This window comes from Melospiza melodia, chromosome 18 (genome assembly GCF_035770615.1).
Source record: "Melospiza melodia melodia isolate bMelMel2 chromosome 18, bMelMel2.pri, whole genome shotgun sequence".
Taxonomy (NCBI): Eukaryota; Metazoa; Chordata; class Aves; order Passeriformes; family Passerellidae; genus Melospiza; species Melospiza melodia.
In genome coordinates this window covers 8,743,161-8,764,509 of record NC_086211.1, presented here as the reverse complement: position 1 = coordinate 8,764,509, position 21,349 = coordinate 8,743,161, and the positions used below count along the sequence as shown (strand labels likewise).

At 44.4% G+C, this 21,349-nt stretch overlaps 1 protein-coding gene across 3 annotated transcripts in view; it reads left to right on the top strand.

The window, feature by feature from the left end:
* The window catches only part of LOC134426715 (multidrug resistance-associated protein 1), a 46,046-nt gene extending 25,332 nt beyond the window's left edge, over positions 1 to 20,714 (top strand). Inside the window, exons 16-32 of one of the 3 annotated variants that reach the window (XM_063171942.1) lie at positions 831 to 957; positions 2,028 to 2,204; positions 3,213 to 3,380; positions 3,738 to 3,915; positions 5,539 to 5,583; positions 7,409 to 7,493; positions 8,610 to 8,742; positions 9,669 to 9,876; positions 10,965 to 11,275; positions 12,548 to 12,747; positions 13,756 to 13,882; positions 14,249 to 14,350; positions 15,314 to 15,460; positions 16,318 to 16,476; positions 17,740 to 17,906; positions 18,469 to 18,663; positions 19,222 to 20,714. In XM_063171942.1, coding sequence (XP_063028012.1) covers positions 831 to 957; positions 2,028 to 2,204; positions 3,213 to 3,380; positions 3,738 to 3,915; positions 5,539 to 5,583; positions 7,409 to 7,493; positions 8,610 to 8,742; positions 9,669 to 9,876; positions 10,965 to 11,275; positions 12,548 to 12,747; positions 13,756 to 13,882; positions 14,249 to 14,350; positions 15,314 to 15,460; positions 16,318 to 16,476; positions 17,740 to 17,906; positions 18,469 to 18,663; positions 19,222 to 19,330 — 2,638 coding nt within the window. In that variant the 3' untranslated portion in view covers positions 19,331 to 20,714. Of the gene's footprint in view, positions 1 to 830; positions 958 to 2,027; positions 2,205 to 3,212; positions 3,381 to 3,737; positions 3,916 to 5,538; positions 5,584 to 7,408; positions 7,494 to 8,609; positions 8,743 to 9,668; positions 9,877 to 10,964; positions 11,276 to 12,547; positions 12,748 to 13,755; positions 13,883 to 14,248; positions 14,360 to 15,313; positions 15,461 to 16,317; positions 16,477 to 17,739; positions 17,907 to 18,468; positions 18,664 to 19,221 lie in introns of those variants that run through there. The other 2 variants (XM_063171943.1, XM_063171944.1) reach the window with 2 other exon arrangements.
* Positions 20,715 to 21,349: the final 635 nt, after the last annotated feature.

The window sequence follows — 21,349 nt, the reverse complement described above, 5'->3', positions numbered from 1 at the left end:
GATTGGTGCTCTTTATTCCATTCCATAATCCTGCTGCACCACAGATGATCTATACTTGAATTATAAAGTACATATAGAGAAGAATTTGTTGCCGTAAAGAAAGAGAACAAATAACATCAGTTCTGTGTTTAAATTGGGGCTTTATGAACTGGAGGGATTTATAGTTTATTGCATTTATGTAATGCATGAGGGGAGGTTGCAGGAGAGGTAGGGATCAGGGCAGAGGGAGCTGCAGGGGATTTCAGCTGTGGCTGTTGCTGCAGATGGGCTGAGCTCCATCTAGAGGGTGCAGCCAGCTCAGCCCCTCTCAGCCAGCTCTGCTCCCTCCTGTTTGTGTCCTCAGGCTCCATTTCACAGCTGATTCTCACTGCACTCTGCTGTCCCTGATCCCGGGCTGCAGAAAGCAAACAGTGATACAGCCACAGGCTGTGTCTGCCCTGGCCCTGCTCCCTTCCTTAACTTTGACTGCTTTCACTTGGGCCCTAAATGGCAAATTCTTTGGGACAAAACTTTGCTGTATTTACATTTGTGTTCATAGAACACTTGAGAGAAATTCTGGTGAGATTGGGTCACAGTGCTTTCTTTCTATTTTCTTGCCCTTTAGACTAATTACATAATATGTTCTGTATTCTAAGCTTGAGGAGTGCTTGGTGCTTTCTGAGTGAGAGGTTTGGGTTTTAGGCAGTTACAGGTTCAGTGCTGAGTCAGTGTTTGCAGAGGGTGTTCACATTGCACCTGATGGTTTGTGCTGTAGATGGGCTGTTGAACTGACTGTGTAACTACTGGGGAGTGCCAGCAAGCAAGGCTGAACTGTGTGCACTTTATTTCAGCATCAATTTCACTGTTCCTGAAGGCTCCTTGGTGGCTGTTGTTGGTCAAGTTGGCTGTGGAAAGTCCTCACTGCTGTCTGCATTGCTGGGGGAGATGGACAAGAAGGAAGGCTACGTGGTGGTCAAGGTGCGACACGTCTGCAGAGTTGTTCAGCTGTTTGTGGGTATTGCCAGAGGGATTCTAGATTTCCAAGAAAGTGTGAGGAGGGAAGAGACTTGCAAATAAATGCACTTCTTAGCCTGCTTTCCTGGCAAAGCATGTATATTCCTTAGCCTGCACTCTGTGTCATGTACCCAACAGCATCCAAATCTGTTGGTGTCAGATTTAGCCCAATAAAACAGTGGAGCACTCAAAGGTGAGTGCTCTGGTGAGTCTGGGTATGAGATGGGGAGACCCTGTTACATATTCTCTGAGGAAGAGCAGTGTTGGGTTCTGCCTTCTCAGACATCAGAGAATTACGAGGAGAGGGTGCCCCCAGACACCTGAACGTGGAAAAGCTGCTGCTGCAGTTTGTTCTTTCCTAGACATCAGTGCTGCACAGAGCTAACAGAGAAAAAATGACCTGGAAATAAAATTACTTTTAAGAACAAAACAAATCTGCTGCATTTAAAAGTCTGTAGGTTTGGCCACCTTCAGAATTATTGTGGAAAAATAAACTAGTTGAGATCTGAGTCACTAATTATGAGTGCAGAAAGAGAAGACAGAGCTGATACACAAAGCAAAATACTCTGCTTTATCTCAGTCTCCTCCTTTGAAGTGACTTTTATATGGAAACCACTTCCTCTGCTTTCTACAGAAATCTCTTGGCAGGGGTGCATTTGTTAAACACTTGCATACCAGATTAAACTCTTTTGTGCACAACATAATTTATAATTATATGAAAGAAGTAATGACTTTTGACATGCAGTGATTGTGCAAACGTCCTCTAAACAAATGTTTCCTCCAGGTTTATGTTAATCGTATTTTGCTTGAAGCCCTTTATTTTCCACCAGTGCACTTTGTTACATTCACTTGTAGAGAGGATTATAAAAATAACATTTTGGAGGAGGCTGGAGCCCAAGAAAGGCTTTGTTTGGAAATGACCGTAGGTAATTTGTGGGGTGATTAGCACTGCCCGCCTCACAAAGCCCTGCTGTGCCTTGACTCTCTGTGCAGACTCTTAGTCTAAAGTGTACTGAACTTTATTTTTCTTGCAGGGCTCTGTAGCCTACGTTCCCCAGCAAGCCTGGGTCCAAAATGCAACTCTGGAAGATAACATTGTCTTTGGGAGGGAGCTGAGTGAGAGCCGCTACAAGCGTGTGATTGAGGCTTGTGCCCTGCTGCCTGATATAGAGATTCTTCCTTCAGGAGACAAAACAGAAATTGGAGAAAAGGTATTTCAGTGCCTACTGCACCATAACAGTGCTATTGCTTGTGGTTAAGGCTGTGTGACTCTTATTTTACTTTATCTCAAAGTTGTATTGAATTTTACAACTTTCAGAGCAGGAATCCTCTAGAATAAGAGGCAGATTTGAACAGGGTGTTTTCCTTCTCCTTAAGCCTGAAAGGGGAGGAATCCTGTGCTCAAATATAAAACCATCTTGTAGTGACAGTTTCTAAGTTGCCACAGTTATAGAGCAGAAAAAATATGCAGAAACAAAAAGACAAAAATCTTCTGAACACTTCAGTTTTGTTCAAAACAAGCAAACAGGTCTCCAACCCCAGCCCTTCTAAAAAATCCGAATCTCAGTCCACAAGAACACCATTACCCCAATCTGGCCCTTGGTTACCAAAGCAAGCCTGGTGTGGGCTTTGGAAGCATCCATGGGTGGTGCAGAGCTGTGGAGCAGGAAGGAGCTGCTGTCCCTGTGCCAGGGGTGCCAGGGGTGCCAGGGGCTGTGGCTGCTGGGGGCTCTGAGCTGCTGCTCTCCTGCTCTGCTCTCCCAGCTGGGCACAGAGCTGGCAGCCCCACCTGCAGCAAAGGTGCAGCTTTACCTTGGTGGTCACCAGGCCAGTCACAGTGTGCAGTGGGAGCAGAGTTTGTTTCTTAAATCAGAGGCAGCACTGCAGAAATACAGCTGAGAAGAAAAGCAGCTCTGAATGTACTGAGCTAGGCAGGCCAGTCAGGGTTAATTGCTTTTCAGGACTAGCAAACAGTATTTTTTGGTTTGGCCAGCCCTTCACTGGCAGTGAGAGCAGAAAAGATGTGCTTCTCTGCAAGAGGATTGTGACTGATTGCTTATGCTATTGTGGTAGTGAAATTATTTGTGAAGATCTGTTTCATGCAATGTTGAATTTCCTCTGATTTAAATAAACCACCTGTGACTTGTGTCTTTTATGAACTGTAGCAAGACATCTTCTTTCAGCTGTAAATAAAGGCTCCTGTTTTCTTGTTTCCTCAGGGGGTGAATTTGTCTGGAGGACAGAAGCAGCGAGTCAGTCTGGCTCGGGCAGTTTACTGCAATGCAGATGTCTATTTACTGGATGATCCTTTATCAGCTGTTGATGCTCATGTTGGGAAACATATTTTTGAAAAAGTTATTGGACCAAAAGGACTCCTGAAAAATAAAGTATGTTATAATGTCTCTATAGAATGCTATTTCTTGGCTGAGTTCAAAGGATTCCAAGTTTGTCAAGTTGCATATTTAGATTTGTTTCTAACAGCTGAAAAATGAAAGGATCCTTCTGCAATTTTTAGAGGACTTTTATAAAGCACTGACATTTTTGTAGTGAAAGGTGCTTTGGTTTCTGTAATTGAAAAATATTTGATGGAAAAATCAAGACAACGTTCTCTTAAAATTCTGCATGCCTGTCCCTCATTACTGTTCTATTATACACACAATTCAAGTAGTAAATAGCAGTAGTCCAACCATGGTATTCACTAATTTGAGATTACAGAAACCCTTTATTTTTCCTTTGCCTTTTAGACCCGGGTTTTGGTAACCCATGCAATCAACTACCTGCCTCAGATGGACACAATTCTGGTAATGACTGATGGAGAAATCTCTGAGATGGGCTCTTACCAGGAGCTGCTGGAGCAGGATGGGGCCTTTGCTGAGTTTCTCCGTACATATGCTAATGCTGAACAAACCATGGAGAACAGTGGTAAGCTCACAAATAAACTCTCTTGCTGTCTGTCATGTTAGTAAGGGAGTCCTGTTGCAGAAAAAAGAGCAGTACTGATAGGAAAGTTGAATTACTGTTTCTTGTGATTGCCTGTATAGGTAGAGGTGCTTATTTCTTGAGGGTGTTGAAAGTTGTGAGGTTGAACACACATTCTTTCTTAAAATCAGGAAAATGTGTAACAGATCTGTAGTAAAATTTCCTCTCAGTGCAAAATTCAGATGGTAGTGAGACTGCAAAAGGCCAGCTGGGGTTTATACACCCTTCCTGTCTCTGATAACATGTGTCTTCTTTATGCAGCTGATTCCTTTGGGGATGGGGAGGAGGAGGAAGCAGCTCAATGTTCTAGCTGCTGTCCTTGACTCCTGCTTCTGCTTTACAGAACAGCTGTAGAGCTGCCCTGGTACAGGAATACACTTCAGATTTATTTTTCTTTTATCTACAGACAGTTACAGTATTGGATTTTAATAGGGGAACTTAGTCTTTGCCTGCAGCCTGTTTTCTTCATGGCCTGTGGTGATTTCCTGACACTGAGATGTGCCAAGGGTGCCTGCGCTCTGCTGGCTGGGGTGCAGTGTGACACGAGTTTGGGGGCAGCTTAACTTCTGGGTGTTTTCTGTAGGTGCTTCTGTAGCTGCTTGGGGCACAGTCAGACTTGTTGCAGTCTTCAGCCTGTGTGAAATTCATAGGCAAATTAACTTTCTCTGTGCTCCCTTAGGCAGTTAACAAGTTCACTTTAATGTGAAGATTTGCCTCATTTAATAGCCTTGTTCTCTTAGTCTTTGTCTCCTCCCATTTTCAAATGTGGAAAAGTAGGTTTTGAAATCCTTTTCATTAAACTAAATTATTTTTCCATTTAATTACTGAACCTTATTTTGGAAAGTGAGCCAGTGCTTTAACTTTTGCCATGGTTCTCTGCAGTTTTCTCGTAAGAGGCACTTCTGACTTCAGTGCCACCCTGGTGATCTGGAGGGGATTATCACAGGCTTGGCCTCTTTGCAGTGAATTTGTTCATCAGTTCTAGTCAAGTGATCATCTGCCAGTGGTAAAAAGTGAAAAGCAGAGGCATTGTTGGTCTGATTCATAGGGATAACATGCATGTTTACTGAATGTGTGAAAGGTCACTGCTGCTGGGAGTCCCAGGCTCTTGGAGGAGCCCAGCAGTGTGAGATGGAGCCAGGCTGAGCTGGCTGGAGGGAATCTGCCCTCCCACTGTCCAAGGGAGGCTCCCTGGTGTCTGCAGCTCTGTTGGCAGCCTGGGAACACAGTGGGTTGGTGCTTTCTGGCTGCTCCAGGGCTGGGAAAGCCTCTCCTCCCCGCCAGCCCCTGGGTCTGGCTGCAGCTCTGGTCCCTCCCAGCCTCCCTCTCCCTTTGGGCTTCCTCAGGGCTCCCCATGCCTGTGTGCTGCCTTGCCATCCTCACCTTCATGGGGCTCCTTCTCTGTGTGGGAAAACTGTGCTTGTGGTTTGGGATTAAAAATAGATCCATTTCAGCAAATTTGGTTCTGCCTTGGGTTCTGTGGTTTAGGTTATTCTGCTTGGATGTGAGGTTGTAAAGATTGAAAATGGTAGAGTGTGTTAAAAAGTTAATTATATGTGCTTTTAGAGTCAGATCCTTCATTAGAAGGAACGATTCAACCTCTGGAAACAGGTAACTGTTTGCCATGTGGGCTTTGTGTTAGTGCTTGCCTTGGAGTAACATGAGTACTGCAGTTTATTTACAAGAGCCTGAGTCATTATTAGAGGAATTTTATCAGTGCATAGGAGGTATCTGCATGGTTTGCCTGCCCTTGGTTGTGTGGCAGCTTGTAGGTAACTCAGCAGCAGCAATTCTGTGTCTGAGGCTTCCATGAGGAAACTTTAAATTACTTTTATAGGTACACCCTGGACTTAGAAATGCAGTGAGTGTACCAAGAGATGCATCAGTCAGGATTGAGCCCTGAGGGTCCTTTTGTTCTCAAATGTGTATTCACTGCTCACTGCTGTTCCCTTTCATCATTTCTGGGTACTTTTTTACAGCAGAACCCTCACTACTGGGTTTATATCCTGAGTGCATATGTCAGATTTACTGTGGCAGTCTTGAGCATTTTTTTGTTCTCAGAGCTAAATGCAGTATAAGCAAGAAATCTTCATGGCCTACAACATGAAATCAGATTTGAGCTTTTAGGGGGAGGATGGTTTATTTGTGGTTTTGTTTTCTTCAACAATGTTCTAAAGCAGTATGTTGCTGGAATGCTTGCTGGTTTTCATATGGGAACCTTTCAAAACAAGTGCAGTCAAGGGCTTAAAATAACCAGCAGTCCCATCTAGGTTTGATCTTATTCACATAAATAAGAACTAAATAATTGAACTTTTTCATATGTTCTGCTTTTTGTCTTTTTAAGACCACACTGAACAATTTATTTTTGGGTTTTTAAAGTAATGAACCAATATTCAGTTTCCAGACACAGAAAGGAAAGCAGTCCACAGTTAATGTATGGATGATCTGTTTTATGCATAGATTTTGCTTTTGTATAAAGACATGCAAATGTCAGACTCTAGATTTGCACAAATTTTCCTGAATATCTTTTGAGTATATTTAGGTCAATACCTTTGCATGAACTATACACAGATCCTTCAAAAACACAGAACTCTTTGTTGCAAATTCCAAATTAACTTCCATACATGAAAATAGAGTTCCATTTACTGACAGATAACTTTATAGGAGGCAGGCATTTAGTTTTTAGAGGGAAAATTGACATAAGCTGAACCTAGTTTTACTCATGGCACTCTACTACACTGAATTAAATTGCTCAGAAAAGGTTCCTGTTTCAAGCTGACATTTTCTGGAGTGTTTTAGACTCTGGTCTCATGTGTGCCGCGTCTTGGTACAAGCAGGATGTTGTGGGATAACAACTCATGGAAAGATTTCTTGCTCAAAGTCATCTGATTCCTGCAGTTGCCTGAAACACCAGGATTTTGCCTAAAACGCCAGGATTTTGCACATTTCTTCTTGTTCAGCTTTGCAGGAAGACTCAAAGTTACTAGCACATGGCTGCTGTTCTCACAGCTTCACTCCATCATTTATAGAATGTCTTCTCATTGCTTTTTAAAATAAAAATAATTTATAACTAACTGTGTAGAAACTGTGGTTTGAAAAGGAGTGGCTGGAGTGTTGGGTTTGTTTCCATGGAGTGGGTCACATGTGGGTGGTTATTGCATGTTTGAACATAAAATATGTCCTCATAATTATGTTACATTATTACTGACCTACATTTGCTAGAAAAATAAATGTTCCCTGTCTTGGCAATTAACCTTGTTGGGAGTTTAACTAAACTGATTTGTTCACCTGGTCAATTTTCTGTTATTATCTGTAAATAACTTGTGCTCCCTGCTTTGTTTGCACGTTAAGACTGCAACAGGCAGTCAGGATTGAAATGAAATGCTTGTGTCTCTTTGCCTAACCCATTTCCATGTTTACTTTTTCACCTTCTCAGATACAAACAGTCCATCTGCAAAGGAAGGCAAACCTATAGAAAATGGAGGCCTTGTGAATGAAGCCCCTGGAAAGCTGATACATAGGTGTGTGGTTTTATTTTTGCTTTTCCTCTTGCCCCCCATCCATTCAATCCAGTCACTCAGATGTGGATAAACAATAATTTGATGGTGATGGTGTTTGTTAGAGGGAAAGTATATCCTGCTGGATCCAGCAGCCTGAGGAAGGCAAAGCTGTGCTGCTCTGTGGTTCCAGGTCCAGCAGGCACCTGACACCCCACAAACCCAGCACCACCTCTCTGCCTGGGCAGGACCAGGTCTGCTCTGGGATCCATTCTGTGTGTCCATGCAAGGTGCAGCTCTGCAGGGGCTGGGCTCAGTCCCTGCTGTGCCTGGGAGCTGCCCCTGGCTCCTGTGGCATTGCAGCCTCCCTGCAGCTGCACACACTGATGCACGCTCATGTGTGCACACACACAGCTCTTGTGATGTTCTTTCCATGGGAAGAAACTCCTGTGTTGTAGCAGGATATTGTGGGTTTGCCTTGCCTAAAAGGGAGAGTGTTTTATTGGCTGGTGCAGCTTTGGTGTGTGTTCCTAAGGCTTCTGCATTTTACTGCTGTCAGATGGGATGAAGTGCCAAGGGGACCTTTAGTCTGACCCAATGCAGCTGCTATTCTGCTTGCAATCACTCTGATTACACCTTTCCAAAACCATCTCCTGGTCTATGCCTCATTCTCACTGTGCGCTGTGCTCTAATAGTGCCTCTGTTCTTATGGTGCCCTAGAGACTCTATTTCTGGAAGCTGATGAGTGCCTGGGAGTTAAATGGCGTGTTTTGAGGAGACTGTGGATACCCTTTTCACTCTCCAGCAGCTGCTGAGCTGATGATGGGGTTTGGAAAGGCTGGTCTTGATGGTCACAAAGCATTTTTCATTCTGGAATGATTGTGCAACCAAGACTTGTTTATCTGGTGACTTACTTGCGCCTGGACATGGGCACTTGGGACCTGAGTGCTGTCAGGGAGGGGTGGGACAGGGCCCTGAGGGACAAGGAGGCTCAAGGAACCTCTGGCCCTGTGGTGGGGTTAGGACATCTCCATAGGAATGTAAACCACTGGCTTGGAGCTGTGGAATGTCAAAGCCTAGATGTGAGGTAACACCTGTCCTGTGCCAAGCTAAGATTAAAAATTAAATGTCTTCAAACAGGCAGCTCAGTAACTCTTCAACATACAGCAGAGACACTGGGAAGCCACAGAGCAGCACAGCAGATCTGCAGAAGCCACTTGCTGAGAAGAATTCCTGGAAACTGACAGAGGCTGACACAGCAAAGACTGGGAGGGTAAGGCTCCAGTTCCCACTTCCTGTGCCCTTCTTCAGTTTTGGAAAAATCTATTTCAGAAGAAAATAACTTCCGATGACCACATAACTGTTGTGAGAACGGGCTGAGTGAGTTCTTGAGCTTGCTGCTTGTTTTGTAATGCTTGATGGAAGTGTTGCTGTGCCCTCTGCTCCCAAACCTGAGCCCCACGTTTGCCTGCAGGAAGAATGCCAACACAAAACTTGTGTGAGATGAGATGATGGCCTGACCACATCAAAGTGTAGGAGGAGGAATGAAAACCTTGCAGCTATTTCTTGGAGAGAGGTTGTGACAAATTAGGTGACCTAATGAAAACTGCCCTTCAGTGAGGAGCTGCATTGACTCAGATGAATTTAAGCCAAGTTTCCACTGTAGACATAAGTGTCTAATCCCAGGATACCCAGGGCTTTTTGAGAAACCTGAGACTGAGGTTCCTGGGAAAGTGGCAGCTACAGCTCCTAGCAATGTTGCTTGAATCCAAGCTTGGGTTGCTTGCTGTTGGTTAAAGATAGATCACGGGATAGAAGCCATGTGGAGCAAGGGTTGGTTTGAAGGCTTTATAATCTTGTGGTACAGAGAGCCAGAAGCTGGAACTGCTCAGTGAGGTTTTTGGCTCTGCTGCTGATGCTCTGTGGTACTTCAGGCAGGTCCCTCCCTACTCCTCCCTTCCCGAGGATGACAGGGCAGGGATGATGTGTGCCTGCCCTGGGGCAGTGTTGGGTTTGGCATGTCTCCACTGAATGCTTTGCAGCCTGTGTTCCCAGGCTGTGCCTCTCTGGAGTGCAGCTGCTGTGTTTTCATGGCCTCATGGAGGGACACTGGCTTTAAATAGGTGTTGGACAAGGGGGAGTTGCTGCCTTTGAAACCTAGCTGCAAAATGAGTATTTCTTTTTGTCTTCTTTCTTCAGGTAAAGGCATCAGTGTACTGGGAGTACATGAAAGCAATTGGACTCTGTATGTCTTTCTTGGCCATTTTCCTCTTTATGTGCAATCACATAGCCTCCTTGTCTTCCAACTACTGGCTGAGTTTATGGACAGATGATCCTGTTATCAATGGCACACAGCAGAATACAACTCTCAGACTGGGAGTGTATGGAGCATTGGGAATTTCTCAAGGTTTGCCTGGTTTTGTGTATTTTAAGATTTGCTGGTTCGGTGCTTCTAATGCTCTTGGTCTCTGCAGCAGCATTTTGCTAAGGATTTGAGTGTGTGTTTTCATAGAAAAATGAAAAAACTTGAATTTAAAAAAAGCAAGCAAACCAACCTATACAGTTATTCAGTTACAAAATGTGTTTTTCCTTTCATTTGTAACTGAAATTTCTCAAAGTGAGAAGTGTTTTGCTGGCTGATGAGACAGAACTGTTAACGGAATGAATGTCTGATCTGAGAAGAGCCTCCCTGGCCTGTCAGCAGCCTGTGCTGCCCCTGCAGAGCAGTTTGTCACAGGAGGCTGTGGCTGTGCTGCCTCCCTGCAGCCCAGCCTGGCTCAGCTGCCTGTGCCTCCACCCAGGGCACTGTGGGGAGGCTGCTGCGGTGATGTTTTGTTTTGTGTCCTCTTTGTGGTTTAGAGTTTGTTTGCCGTAAAACCCAACACCCCAAGTACCCCACTTCAGAAGAGCCATGAAAATCCCACAATAAAAAACAAATGCCAAGAGCAAATTTGGTGATTTTTGCTCAGGGAAAATGTTCAAACATTACACAAATTTTTGTAATGGAGAAGCAATGAAAGAAAAGTGATGTCTTTACTGGTTTTATTTTTTTTAACTACTGGACATATTTGCTGAGTCTGGCTGAAGTGTACCCAAGTTTTCAGGATTATTGCACTACAGACATACTGTCACCCTGATTTTTAAAGATTTTCTAAGCCTTCTGATGTTTACATTCTTGTAATGAACTTTCTCACACACTTTCTGTAAATAACTTATTGGTTTGCATTCTTTTATAGAAGAAGAGAAATTCAATGGATTGTTGGTTTGTCCAGTGTGATTGGAGAGGTGGCACTTTCACCCTCCAATCCACTGTCACTTTTAGAAATCTATAAATGTTAAGAGTCAGAAAACAAACTTCCCTTTTTTCACCTTGAGAGCAGCGGTGTGTTGTTCCGTGTCTTATAGTGACAACATGCTAATGCTAAATGATGACAGAATGAGGAAAATTACTTATGTGAGAGGTGGCAGCAGTTAATAATGAGTCTCCTTTCCCAGGTATTGCTGTGTTTGGCTACTCCATGGTTGTGTCAATAGGAGGAATCTTTGCATCACGGCACCTGCACCTCAACCTGCTGCACAACGTGCTCCGGTCCCCCATGAGCTTCTTTGAGCGCACGCCCAGCGGGAACCTGGTGAACCGCTTCTCCAAGGAGATCGACACCATCGACTCCACCATCCCACCCATCATCAAGATGTTCATGGGCTCCACTTTCAATGTCATTGGGGCTTGTATCATCATCCTGCTGGCCACACCTATAGCTGCTGTCATCATTCCACCCCTGGGACTTGTCTACTTTTTCGTGCAGGTAAAGGGTGTTCCCTGGGGGAGCCAGGACCAGCAGGCACATGCTCTGCTATTTGAGGCTGTTCTTACCCTGCATGAGGAAGGATTTTAATGTGCTGGGTTTGAGTCATGCTTGACTGACTGTGCTTTGCATGGTTTACTGATAATCTGATGTTAGCACAGCATTTCCTTCCTTTGTCAAGTGCAAAATGACTTCTGTGCAGAAGGTAATCCTTTAATACCTACTTGATAAAAATGCCATTAGATTTTGTGGCAAATTTTGCACAGCTTGTTGCTCAGAGCCCAAATATGGAAAGTCTTTTCCAAGACTTCTTTCCAAACCTGAGAGTAGCCTTTAGAGGGGTGTGTGTGTGTGTATTGCTCATGTGCCTGTTTCATCAGAATATTGTTTGCAGAGCAATAGAGTGGGTGTCAGCCTTTCATTCATTCTTACCCTGTGTGGGCAGGGGGTGCTTGCTTCACTCTGCTTTCACTCCTAGAAACTGGAAGAGCCTGCACAGTTCAAAGAGAAGCAGCTGGGGTTGACTTTGGCTCTTGAATTTGTAAATCCTTTTGGCTCCATTAGTGGTGATATGTGTGTTTTATGCTGTTGAATTAAATTTGCTGGTAAAAGAAAGAGGAGAAAATGGCATGAGATGGGTTAGTTGGCAGTTGTTTAAAGGCAGCACAGTGTATGTCATGGTCCTTCAGCCCTGAAAGTGCTGGAGAAGGTCTGTATTCCCACGTGTGAGTTGAATCTCTGTCACTAACAGCCCAGATGGCAGGGAACTGTTTATGATTCCCCTTGTCTTTCCAGACACAATCTGGATGTAACCTGAAGTAGGAGTCTCCTTGAGGCAGGTCTCATAAGCTCTTGGAGATGTATTTCACAACCAAGATAGCTCAGCTACCTTGGAAGGCGTAAAATCAGCAGGATGGCTTCTGTGGCAGTGTTGGAAACAAAAAAGGTTTAATAAAAGGCACAATAACAAACTCTTTACAGAGAAAAATTGATCCAGGTGCAAGAGGCCCTCCTGCCTCTGGTAAAAGCCGTTAATTTCTTTGTTCTCTTCTACTAAATTGCCAAGGTGGGACTCTTTGGCTCCTGTCCAATTAGCTGTCCTTAAGTTTGAGGTGAAATCCCCCAGATCCTATGAGGTGGCTTTTTCACCTAATCCAGGAGAGAAACTTGTGGGCTTCTTTCCTTCCTAAGGGGACAGAGGACAGTTTTGTCACTCCCTCAGGAGGGGGCACATTCCCACAGTGACCATGGCTCTGGTGCTCTCGCTGGCAGAGGTTCTACGTGGCCACGTCGCGGCAGCTGAAGCGCCTGGAGTCGGTGAGCCGCTCGCCCGTGTACTCGCACTTCAACGAGACCCTGCTGGGCGTCAGCGTCATCCGCGCCTTCCAGGAGCAGAAACGCTTCATCCGCCAGAACGACATCAAGGTGGACGAGAACCAGAAGGCTTATTACCCCAGCATTGTGGCCAACAGGTACCACTGGGGCGGCACACTGACTGGGGAGGACATGCTCCTTGTCTGTCACAGCTCTTGGCATGCTTGGCTCCGTTTCAGATATGTTTTGTTCGAACTTCTGTGATGAAATTAAAATTACTTCTGAATCTTTCACCTTTCTGAGAGTTCCTGCCTTGCTTCTGGGTTATATTATTTTAAAAGTTTTGTTTTATCAATCCCTGTGTTCAGAAATAGTTGTAGTTAAGAGAGGAATTTATGCACCCGAAAGACTCATTAATTTGGATGCCTCTAGATTCACACACAGCTGAAGCAGAACCTCAAATATCTTGCAATGTCACTAGCAGGTCACACGTGCATTATGATTAATCTTACAAAATAAAGATGTGTAACAATTAAAATTACTTTTGAATCTCTCACCTTTCTGACAGTTCCTGCCTTGCTTCTGGGTTATATTATTTTAAAAGTTTTGTTTTATTGATCCCTATGTTCAGAAAGTAGTTGTCGTTAAGACAGGAGTTGATGCACTTGAAAGACTCATTAATTTTGGATGCTTCTAGATTGACACTGCTGAAGGAGAACCTCAAACATCTTGCAGTGTCACTAGCCGGACACACATGCTGTATTATTAATCTTACAGAAAAAGTTGTGTAACAATTAAAATTACTTCTGAATCTCTCACCTTTCCCAGAGTTCCTGCCTTGCCTGTGGTTTATATTATTTTAAAAGTTTTGTTCCATTGATCCCAATGTTCATAAAGCAGTAGTAGTTTTAACTACTACTACTGCTTTATGAACATAGGGATCAATAGAAAGGAATTTATGCACCTGAAAGACTAATTTTGGATGCCTCTAGATTCACACACTGCTGAAGCAGAATCTCAGACATCTCACAGTGCTTGTGTCACTAGCAGGACACACATGCCATGTCATTAATCTAACAAAAAAAAGATGTGTAACAGAGCATTTGTTGTCCACATGTCTGATCTCTGTGGGTGAAGCACTGGAGGGATGTGTTTGTGCCTTGCAGGTGGCTGGCAGTCCGTCTGGAGTACGTGGGGAACTGCATTGTCCTGTTTGCAGCACTGTTTGCAGTGATTGCACGCAACAAACTCAGTGCAGGCCTGGTTGGCCTCTCGGTGTCCTACTCACTGCAGGTAATTTTGCCTCTCCTAAAAAGAGCAAAACCTCTGCATCCTTAGACTGAATCAGAAAGTCAGAGCCTTGATAGGGCTTTGGATGGAAAACTAATAATAAAGAACTTAGAAAATAATAATTACAAATAGTATCTGAGGAGATGCTGGGAAGTTTCTTCTTTGCTTTCCCTCTGTGAGGGGATATGGCTGAGGTGTCTCATCCCGTGCATCTTAAAGGCATTTAGGCTTTCCTCCTGTCCAGCACTGATTAGCCAAGATCTTGCCTGAAATTGCAGTGCTTTCTTTGTTCCAAATAAATACATTTTTCATTTATTGCAGGTAAGCTGTTCAGTGTAACCTTCTCTCTGCCTGCTTTCCCCCTTGCAGATCACAGCGTACCTGAACTGGCTGGTTCGCATGTCCTCCGAGCTGGAAACCAACATTGTTGCTGTGGAAAGAGTCAAGGAATATTCTGAAATGGAGAAGGAGGTAGAGTGAGCTCTCCACCACCCTTGTGGGAGCCAGTGCCCTGTTCTGAGGTCTCAGCTGCCCCCTGAGTGGTTGGAGGGTGGGACAGAGCTCAGGGCTGTGGGTGCCTGCCAGGGATGGGCTGGGTCCCACTGGGAAGTTCCTGTTGGTGCTTTTATGGTGTTCCCACTGGTATTTACACAGTGCTGTTTAGGAAATGTGCTCTTATGTTCAAGGCTAAGCAGTAGGGTAGCACAAATATTTTGGTTTCCTAAAACTTCAAACATAATATTTTTATGTGTTTCTCTTTTTGCACTCAGTGTGGGGAATGGAAAGGTTTTACTTTTTTTTGTTTTGTTTTGATTCAAATCACATTATTCATTTAATGTGTAATTGTTCCCTTTATGATTGTGGAGTTCCCTGGGTTTTCTCTTTGCCTTGCCTGTCACTTGAACCTGATCTAGGTTATTATTTTTGCAACCAGACATTGTGAAGACCCTTCCTAGATTTTTTTTTCCTTAAGTTCTGGTAGCAGACCAGTGTTTATACATGCAAAAGCCTTTTTATTTGGCAGTGGCAGTGAATGCAGTGTATTCTTTCCTTTCTCACCCCTGTGGGAGGTTGAGGCTGCAGCTTTTTACCAGCTTATGGATGTTTTAGTGCAGTCTCAGCCTAACTGCTTCTAGTTGCACGTGTGGCTGCCCCAGAGGTGTCCTTGCCATGGTGGGGTGTGTAGACAGCTTGTCTGAATGTGTGCTGCCTGCATGATTCTGCCATTGGCAAGAGGGAAGTTTATCCAGCAAGTGGGACTTGAGATAGCCAAGCCCTTGGCTACTCACACCATTTCATCTGTCCTGAGACTTCTCACCACAGTTCCTTTTGCAAATGATCCCTGAAGAAGGATTGCTCTTAATTGCAATCTGAGTCCTCTGAGCCTGTGCTGGTTGCAGCAGCTGATCAGGGGTGTCTGTGTGGCTCTTGCAGGCTGAGTGGAGCATTGAGCAGACAGCCCCAGGCAGCAGCTGGCCCCAGGAGGGGAAGGTGGAGTTCCGGGGCTACGGATTGCGCTACCGCGAGGACTTGGACCTGGTCCTGAAAAACATCAACGTCACCATCAACGGGGGGGAAAAGGTAATGCCTGATCCATGGCAGGCTGCTGAGCTCACAGGTCTGCATGAGAGAGGTTAACCCTGTTCTGTTCTGTGTCTGGGGCTCTTAAGAACTAGAAAAGCTTCTGTGGAATCAGCCCTGCAGATGAGATAAGGAGACACTGTTATGTGGGGCTGCCAAGTATCATTTGGCCTGGTTTCATTGGGAGGTGAGGTTTATCCTGTCTTGTCTCCCCTTCCCAGGGAATTTTGCTAATTTGTTTGCCATAAGCAAAGAGGAGTAGGTTGCAGAGAGATTAAGTTAATTATAATCTCAGGAAAATAGCCTACAGTCAAGGGGGAGGCCTGATCTAGTGAGGCAGAAGTTGCAAGGTGAGACTGCAGGAAAAAATGGGACTTGAGAGCAGGTTCTCTGGATCTGGCCAAGCTGATGTGTGTGTTTCTCCTCCTGCTCCCTTGCCCAGTCCTGTGTAGATTCTCTGATGTCTATTAATAGTGTGGCCTTGCACAGCAGCATAAAAGGTAGCTATGAAAGATCTACTACCCAGCTTCCTTATTTGTGGTAGCCAACTGGGCATTTGTTTTCTCCTGAGTGCACACTTTGTACCTACAAATATGGGCAGAATGCTACCTCAAGTGGTTAGAATGGACAGATGGCCAGAGGTGTATCAGCCAACCTAAGCAACAATCTTTTATATTTGAAAAGAATTGATCAAGACTTCAGTCTAGCTGGGAAGTAAAACATACAGTGTGAAACTGAATGCCTTTGGTGTGTGGATAACTCCAAAAGTTTGACAATGTGTTGATTTCAGGTGGAAATGCTTTGAAATTATTTAACTCTTTCCCAGACTAAGTTGTTCTTGTATTTCTTCCCAACAGATTGGAATAGTTGGAAGAACAGGAGCTGGAAAATCCTCACTTACTTTGGGTTTGTTTCGGATTAATGAAGCAGCTGAAGGTGAAATTATCATTGATGGGGTTAATATTGCCAAGATAGGGCTCCATGACTTGAGGTTCAAGATCACCATTATCCCTCAGGTAGGTGCAAAATCCTGCCACTACCTAAACTTCTTTGCTTTTTGCAGTGCTCCTTCCATAAAGCACTGAGGAGAAAATTGTTATTCCAAATTGTTATTCCTCCTCTGATGTGTGCTAAGAAATTCAGTCACTTCAGCTTGCCCTTTCATGGACTTGAAACCAGGCTTTTTTCCCTAGGCTGGTTTCAGTTTGCCTGTGCCAGGTAACAAGTAGAAACTTGGCTGAGCCTTGTTGTGAAGCAAAACCTTGGCCTGTGGGTTCAGGAGCTGATCACTTAGAGACTACAGACAGCTCAGGCTGAGTGGGAAGGGCTGATCCCAGCTCAGCACCTGCTTGGGATCCCCTTGTGCACTGGGCAGTGCTGTCAGTGCTGTTCTTGCACAGAAACCATCCCAGTCTGGCCCAGCCAGCTGTGGGTTGGATAGTCCTAAACATTTGGAAATACAGCTTTATGAGCATTGGATTTAGTCTCAAGTGTTTTTGTTCTTACTCTGTAGCCTTTATTGCCTGTTCTGATTCAAAGTAAGACCATAAAATGTGATGTTTTCAATTACCATTGCAGCACACTGGCAAAAACAAGTGAGCTTACTGTAGAAGGTTTTCTGTACCACCTCTTTTGGAAATCTGGGGGTGGACTTTGCTCTCTCCTTTTGATTGTTTTGCATCAATATTTCCAGAGTGGTATTTTCTCCTGTCTGAGAAAAAAAAAAAGGAGTAATTTCATTCAAACTGCAGCTGAAGAGTTTTGAAATATTTACAGATGGTTAATTCCCTAAGAAGTGAAAAGTTGACCTGGCAGTCCCTGCTGACAGAAGGTTGAGCAGGGAGGGCCTCTATTTTAGCCTAGAGGTCCAGTAAAAACAAAGTTGGCTGGGGTTTGGGTGTTTTGGTTTGTTTGTTTTGTTGGGGTTTTTTCCTGCATTCATGAGTTATTGACTAATGGAAAGGTCTGGACTGCAAGAATCTGCAAAGGGAAGAGGTCAGGCCCCCAAGAAGGATAAGAGTGAGGGAGAATAACTTTTTATTGGAAAAAAATGAGTCTTCACTCCTCAATTCACTATATTAGCTTGCTTGCAACTGCATCTGTACATGTTGTTTCCTTTTGTTTTCTAAGAAATATTTGTGGAGCCCTTGCCATGTTCTGTGTCCATTGTCAGTCTCCTCTCTCCATGGGCAGGATCCAGTATTGTTTTCTAAGAATAATATTTGTGGAGCCCTTGCCATGTTCTGTGTCCATTGTCAGTCTCCTCTCTCCATGGGCAGGATCCAGTATTGTTTTCTGGCTCTCTGCGCATGAATCTCGATCCTTTTGACCGACACTCTGATGAGGACATTTGGAGGTCTTTGGAATTGGCTCACCTGAAGAACTTTGTATCATCCCTTCCTGATAAACTGAATCATGAGTGTGCTGAGGGTGGTGAGAACCTCAGGTGGGTCAAAGTGTGTGCTGAACTGAATCATGGGTGTGCTTGTGCAAGTTGTAATGGCCCAGCCCTGTGTCACAATCTGGGAAGGCAGCTGGAGAATTCTTAATATGTGACCAGGCAATCAGACAACTAGGTTTTATTCAGCATGTTTTCAGCTCTTGAGTTTGAGAATTTAAAATAATTTTAAGAAATACTTTGAGTGCAAGGCAGCTTGGGCAGCCTTGGAAAACATTTAAGCAGCAGCATTATTCTAAGGAAGCTGTTCACTTGCTATTTGCACCTTATCAGGGTTTTATATGTTCAGCTTGTAGAAACCATTTAAAGTGCAGTCCTCAGCACTGCCCTGATGCAGTGAACCAGCCTGATGCAGTTATGCTGAAACCATTTGTGTGCTCCTACTGCATTGCCAGGGGGTGTAGTTTCAGATGCTGTTAGATATTCTGCAGGGAAATAGTAAGACCCACCTTATCTTCAGAACAAGGAATTGCCAGGTTTCAAAATGAGCACCAATGAATTCTCTGAACTTGTTCTAACTTTTCTCCCCTGCTCCATCCCCTCTGTGCAGCGTGGGGCAGCGCCAGCTGGTGTGCCTGGCACGAGCTCTGCTCAGGAAGTCCAAAATCCTGGTTCTGGATGAAGCCACAGCTGCTGTTGATCTTGAGACAGATAAGCTCATACAGTCCACTATAAAGTCTCAGTTTGAAGAATGTACTGTGTTAACTATAGCACATCGTCTGAACACAATCATGGACTACACCAGGTGAGCTGGTGCTGCTCTTACCTTGCAGACTGTGTGACCTGCACTGTGCTCCACTTAAATGGCAATCTGTGTTTGTTGGGTGATTACTGGTTCCTTTTTAGCTCCCTATTTTGAGGGCTAGGATGTGTGTGTGTTCTGCCTCATGGTGGCTGTGCTTGCCCTGTGGAGCCCCTCTGGTCCCTCTGTCACTGCTGTTGTGCTGTTCCTGCCTGGGCAAACCGGGAAGGGGAGAAGGCAAGGACAGGAGTCTGTTCCTGTGTCTTGCCCTAATTTAGGCACAGAGAGCATAGGGAGTCCCAAGGGGCAGATCCTGCCCTCTGAAGTTCATTTGGTGTTCCACTTTCCCTCACTTCTGGTTGTAGTTCATAGAGCCTCCCTTGTACTGGCTGCCTTGCTGAGGTGGCCTTGAGGGCCAGCCTGTCTCATATTTCAGTTTTAGGCTCTTGTTCCTTTTATCACAGAATGGCAAAGTGAGTACTGTCACTTTCAGTGTACCTTTGTAAGTACATCTTCTTGTGACTATTTTCCTTTTTTTTTTTTCCTTTCCTTGTTTTACAGAGTTTTAGTCCTGGAGAGAGGAGAAGTGGTGGAGTGTGGTACCCCAGACCAACTACTTCAGGAAAAAGGCATTTTCTATAGCATGGCCAAAGATTCAGGCTTGGTGTAGCACTTGGACTTGGCTATTTACTGTGGGGAAGAGGGAGGTGATACAGTTCTCCAAATGTAACTTCCCCTGAGCTGGACTGAACCACACAGCTGAGTTTCAGGCACAGTGAAGTTAGCCAGAGCGTGGCAGTGGAAGCAACATAAAGATGCAATTTTTCCTTATTTTTTACTTCTCCTTAGTATTGATTTTAGCCACCTTTAGGAGAAGCTCCTACACTGTGGAAAACACTTCAGACACTCCTATTTTTTGCCTGAAATCTGTCATTATACACTCAGATGTACGGCCGAGTGACTCATCAGAGAAATTCAGAAAAGCTTTTTCTTCTCATCTCTTTTATGTTCTGAAGTTCCCTCCTTTTTTTTTTTTTTTTGTTGAAAACATTTTTGCAAATGCTAGTTATTTGCTTGTTTGTGGATTTCTCATTTCATGAGCCATCTATTGTGGGATGCACTTGGAACATTTTGTGGCATAAAGTACTATAGTCCAAAGATTCTTCTTCTTGTGAAATAAAACATGTGCCAGACTTTCTCCTGATGGCATTTACTGTACATGGTTAATGCTTTATGCATTGTCCTAAAGGTTTCATGTGTTTACAGCACAGAGCAGCAAGTTCACTGTCATGTCAGCAGTGCTGATGTGGAAAAGCACAGTCAACTTCAGAGCAGTGTCCCAGCATGTCTGGGATGACAGTCACTCCAGAACCAAACTGTGCAGCAGCTGGTGTGTTGCTGTGTGCTGATGTCACCCCCAGCTCCCTCAGGAATTCCCACTGGGGTGCCCAGTGCTGGTGGCACCTGTGGGGACAGGGCCCTGCAGGGAGGATTTGCCTGACCTTGATTGTAACACCCTTGGCTTTGGTAGTTGTGTGCTTTCACAGCAGCTCTGCCACATCAAGGACCATTAGCCTTATATCAAAGAAACATGCCCTTCCTGCTGCTGCTGTTGACTCTTATATTTTTGTGGGAAAATGTTATGTTGCAGTTGTTTAAAAAAAAAAGGCATTTTTAAAGTTTTGTGTCGGAAGGGTCTAACAATTAAAATGGCAATGGAGTCTGGTTTTGAAGATCTATGTTGAATTTTCAGCTTTTTGTGGTAAGAAAAAAGTTGCTTTTCTAATGTTCTGATTAGTCTTATTTTAAAGGAAAATGCTGGAAGAAAGCAAACTAAGTCAGATGGATCCAGATACTCAGCACTGAGAATGTGGACTTCTGTGATTGATATTGCTGACCTTAATACTAGACAATTGTCCTTAGAGTAAAACTATTTATTTTTTTGTAAATTATGACACTCTGAAATTGAATAGACTGAAAATTTGTTTGGTATTTTTTGTAATGACAATGCAAATATTTGCAAAGAACTTGCAGTAAAAAATTGTTTGAAAGAACACGTGTTATTTCTTGCCTTGTGTTTGACAAAGGGTTTGCTTTGTCAGTTCAGCTTTTTGCCTTGCAAGTAGAAATTAGTGGTACTGATCAGGTGATAATGAAGGCTGAGCAGAGCAGGAGCCCCAGTGCTGAGGACTTTGTCACCCCCATGGTGTCTATGGGCTGTGGCTGCCACAGCTCCTGAGCTTGTTATGAATTTTCTCTGTGGAAATGGAAGGAGCAGGGGCTGACTGGGGAGCTTGGGGATGAGCTGTGAGTTACAGTTTTCACATCCCCAGACACTGGTGCAGCACTGTGGTGGGCAGAAGGTTGGGATGATGCCTGGAGCACGTGGGTTACAGGAGCAGAGCACAGGGGCTGGGCTGGTATGGCACATTCAGGTGGAGATGGAGCTGCCTGCAGAGACCCAGGGAGGAACTGTCAATGCCACTGAGACACCTTTCCTGCCTGGGAACAGTCATCCTCCAGGAACACTGTGATCCTCCCCTTCCACCCCATTGCTGGCAGGGAAGAGGGAGAGGAGCTGCTGTACAGTTGAATTTACTGTATCTGATTTCAGTGCACATTGATGTCTCTGGGCTGACATTATTTACTGCAACATGGAAGGTTTCTCACATCTGGAAAAGCTGATTCT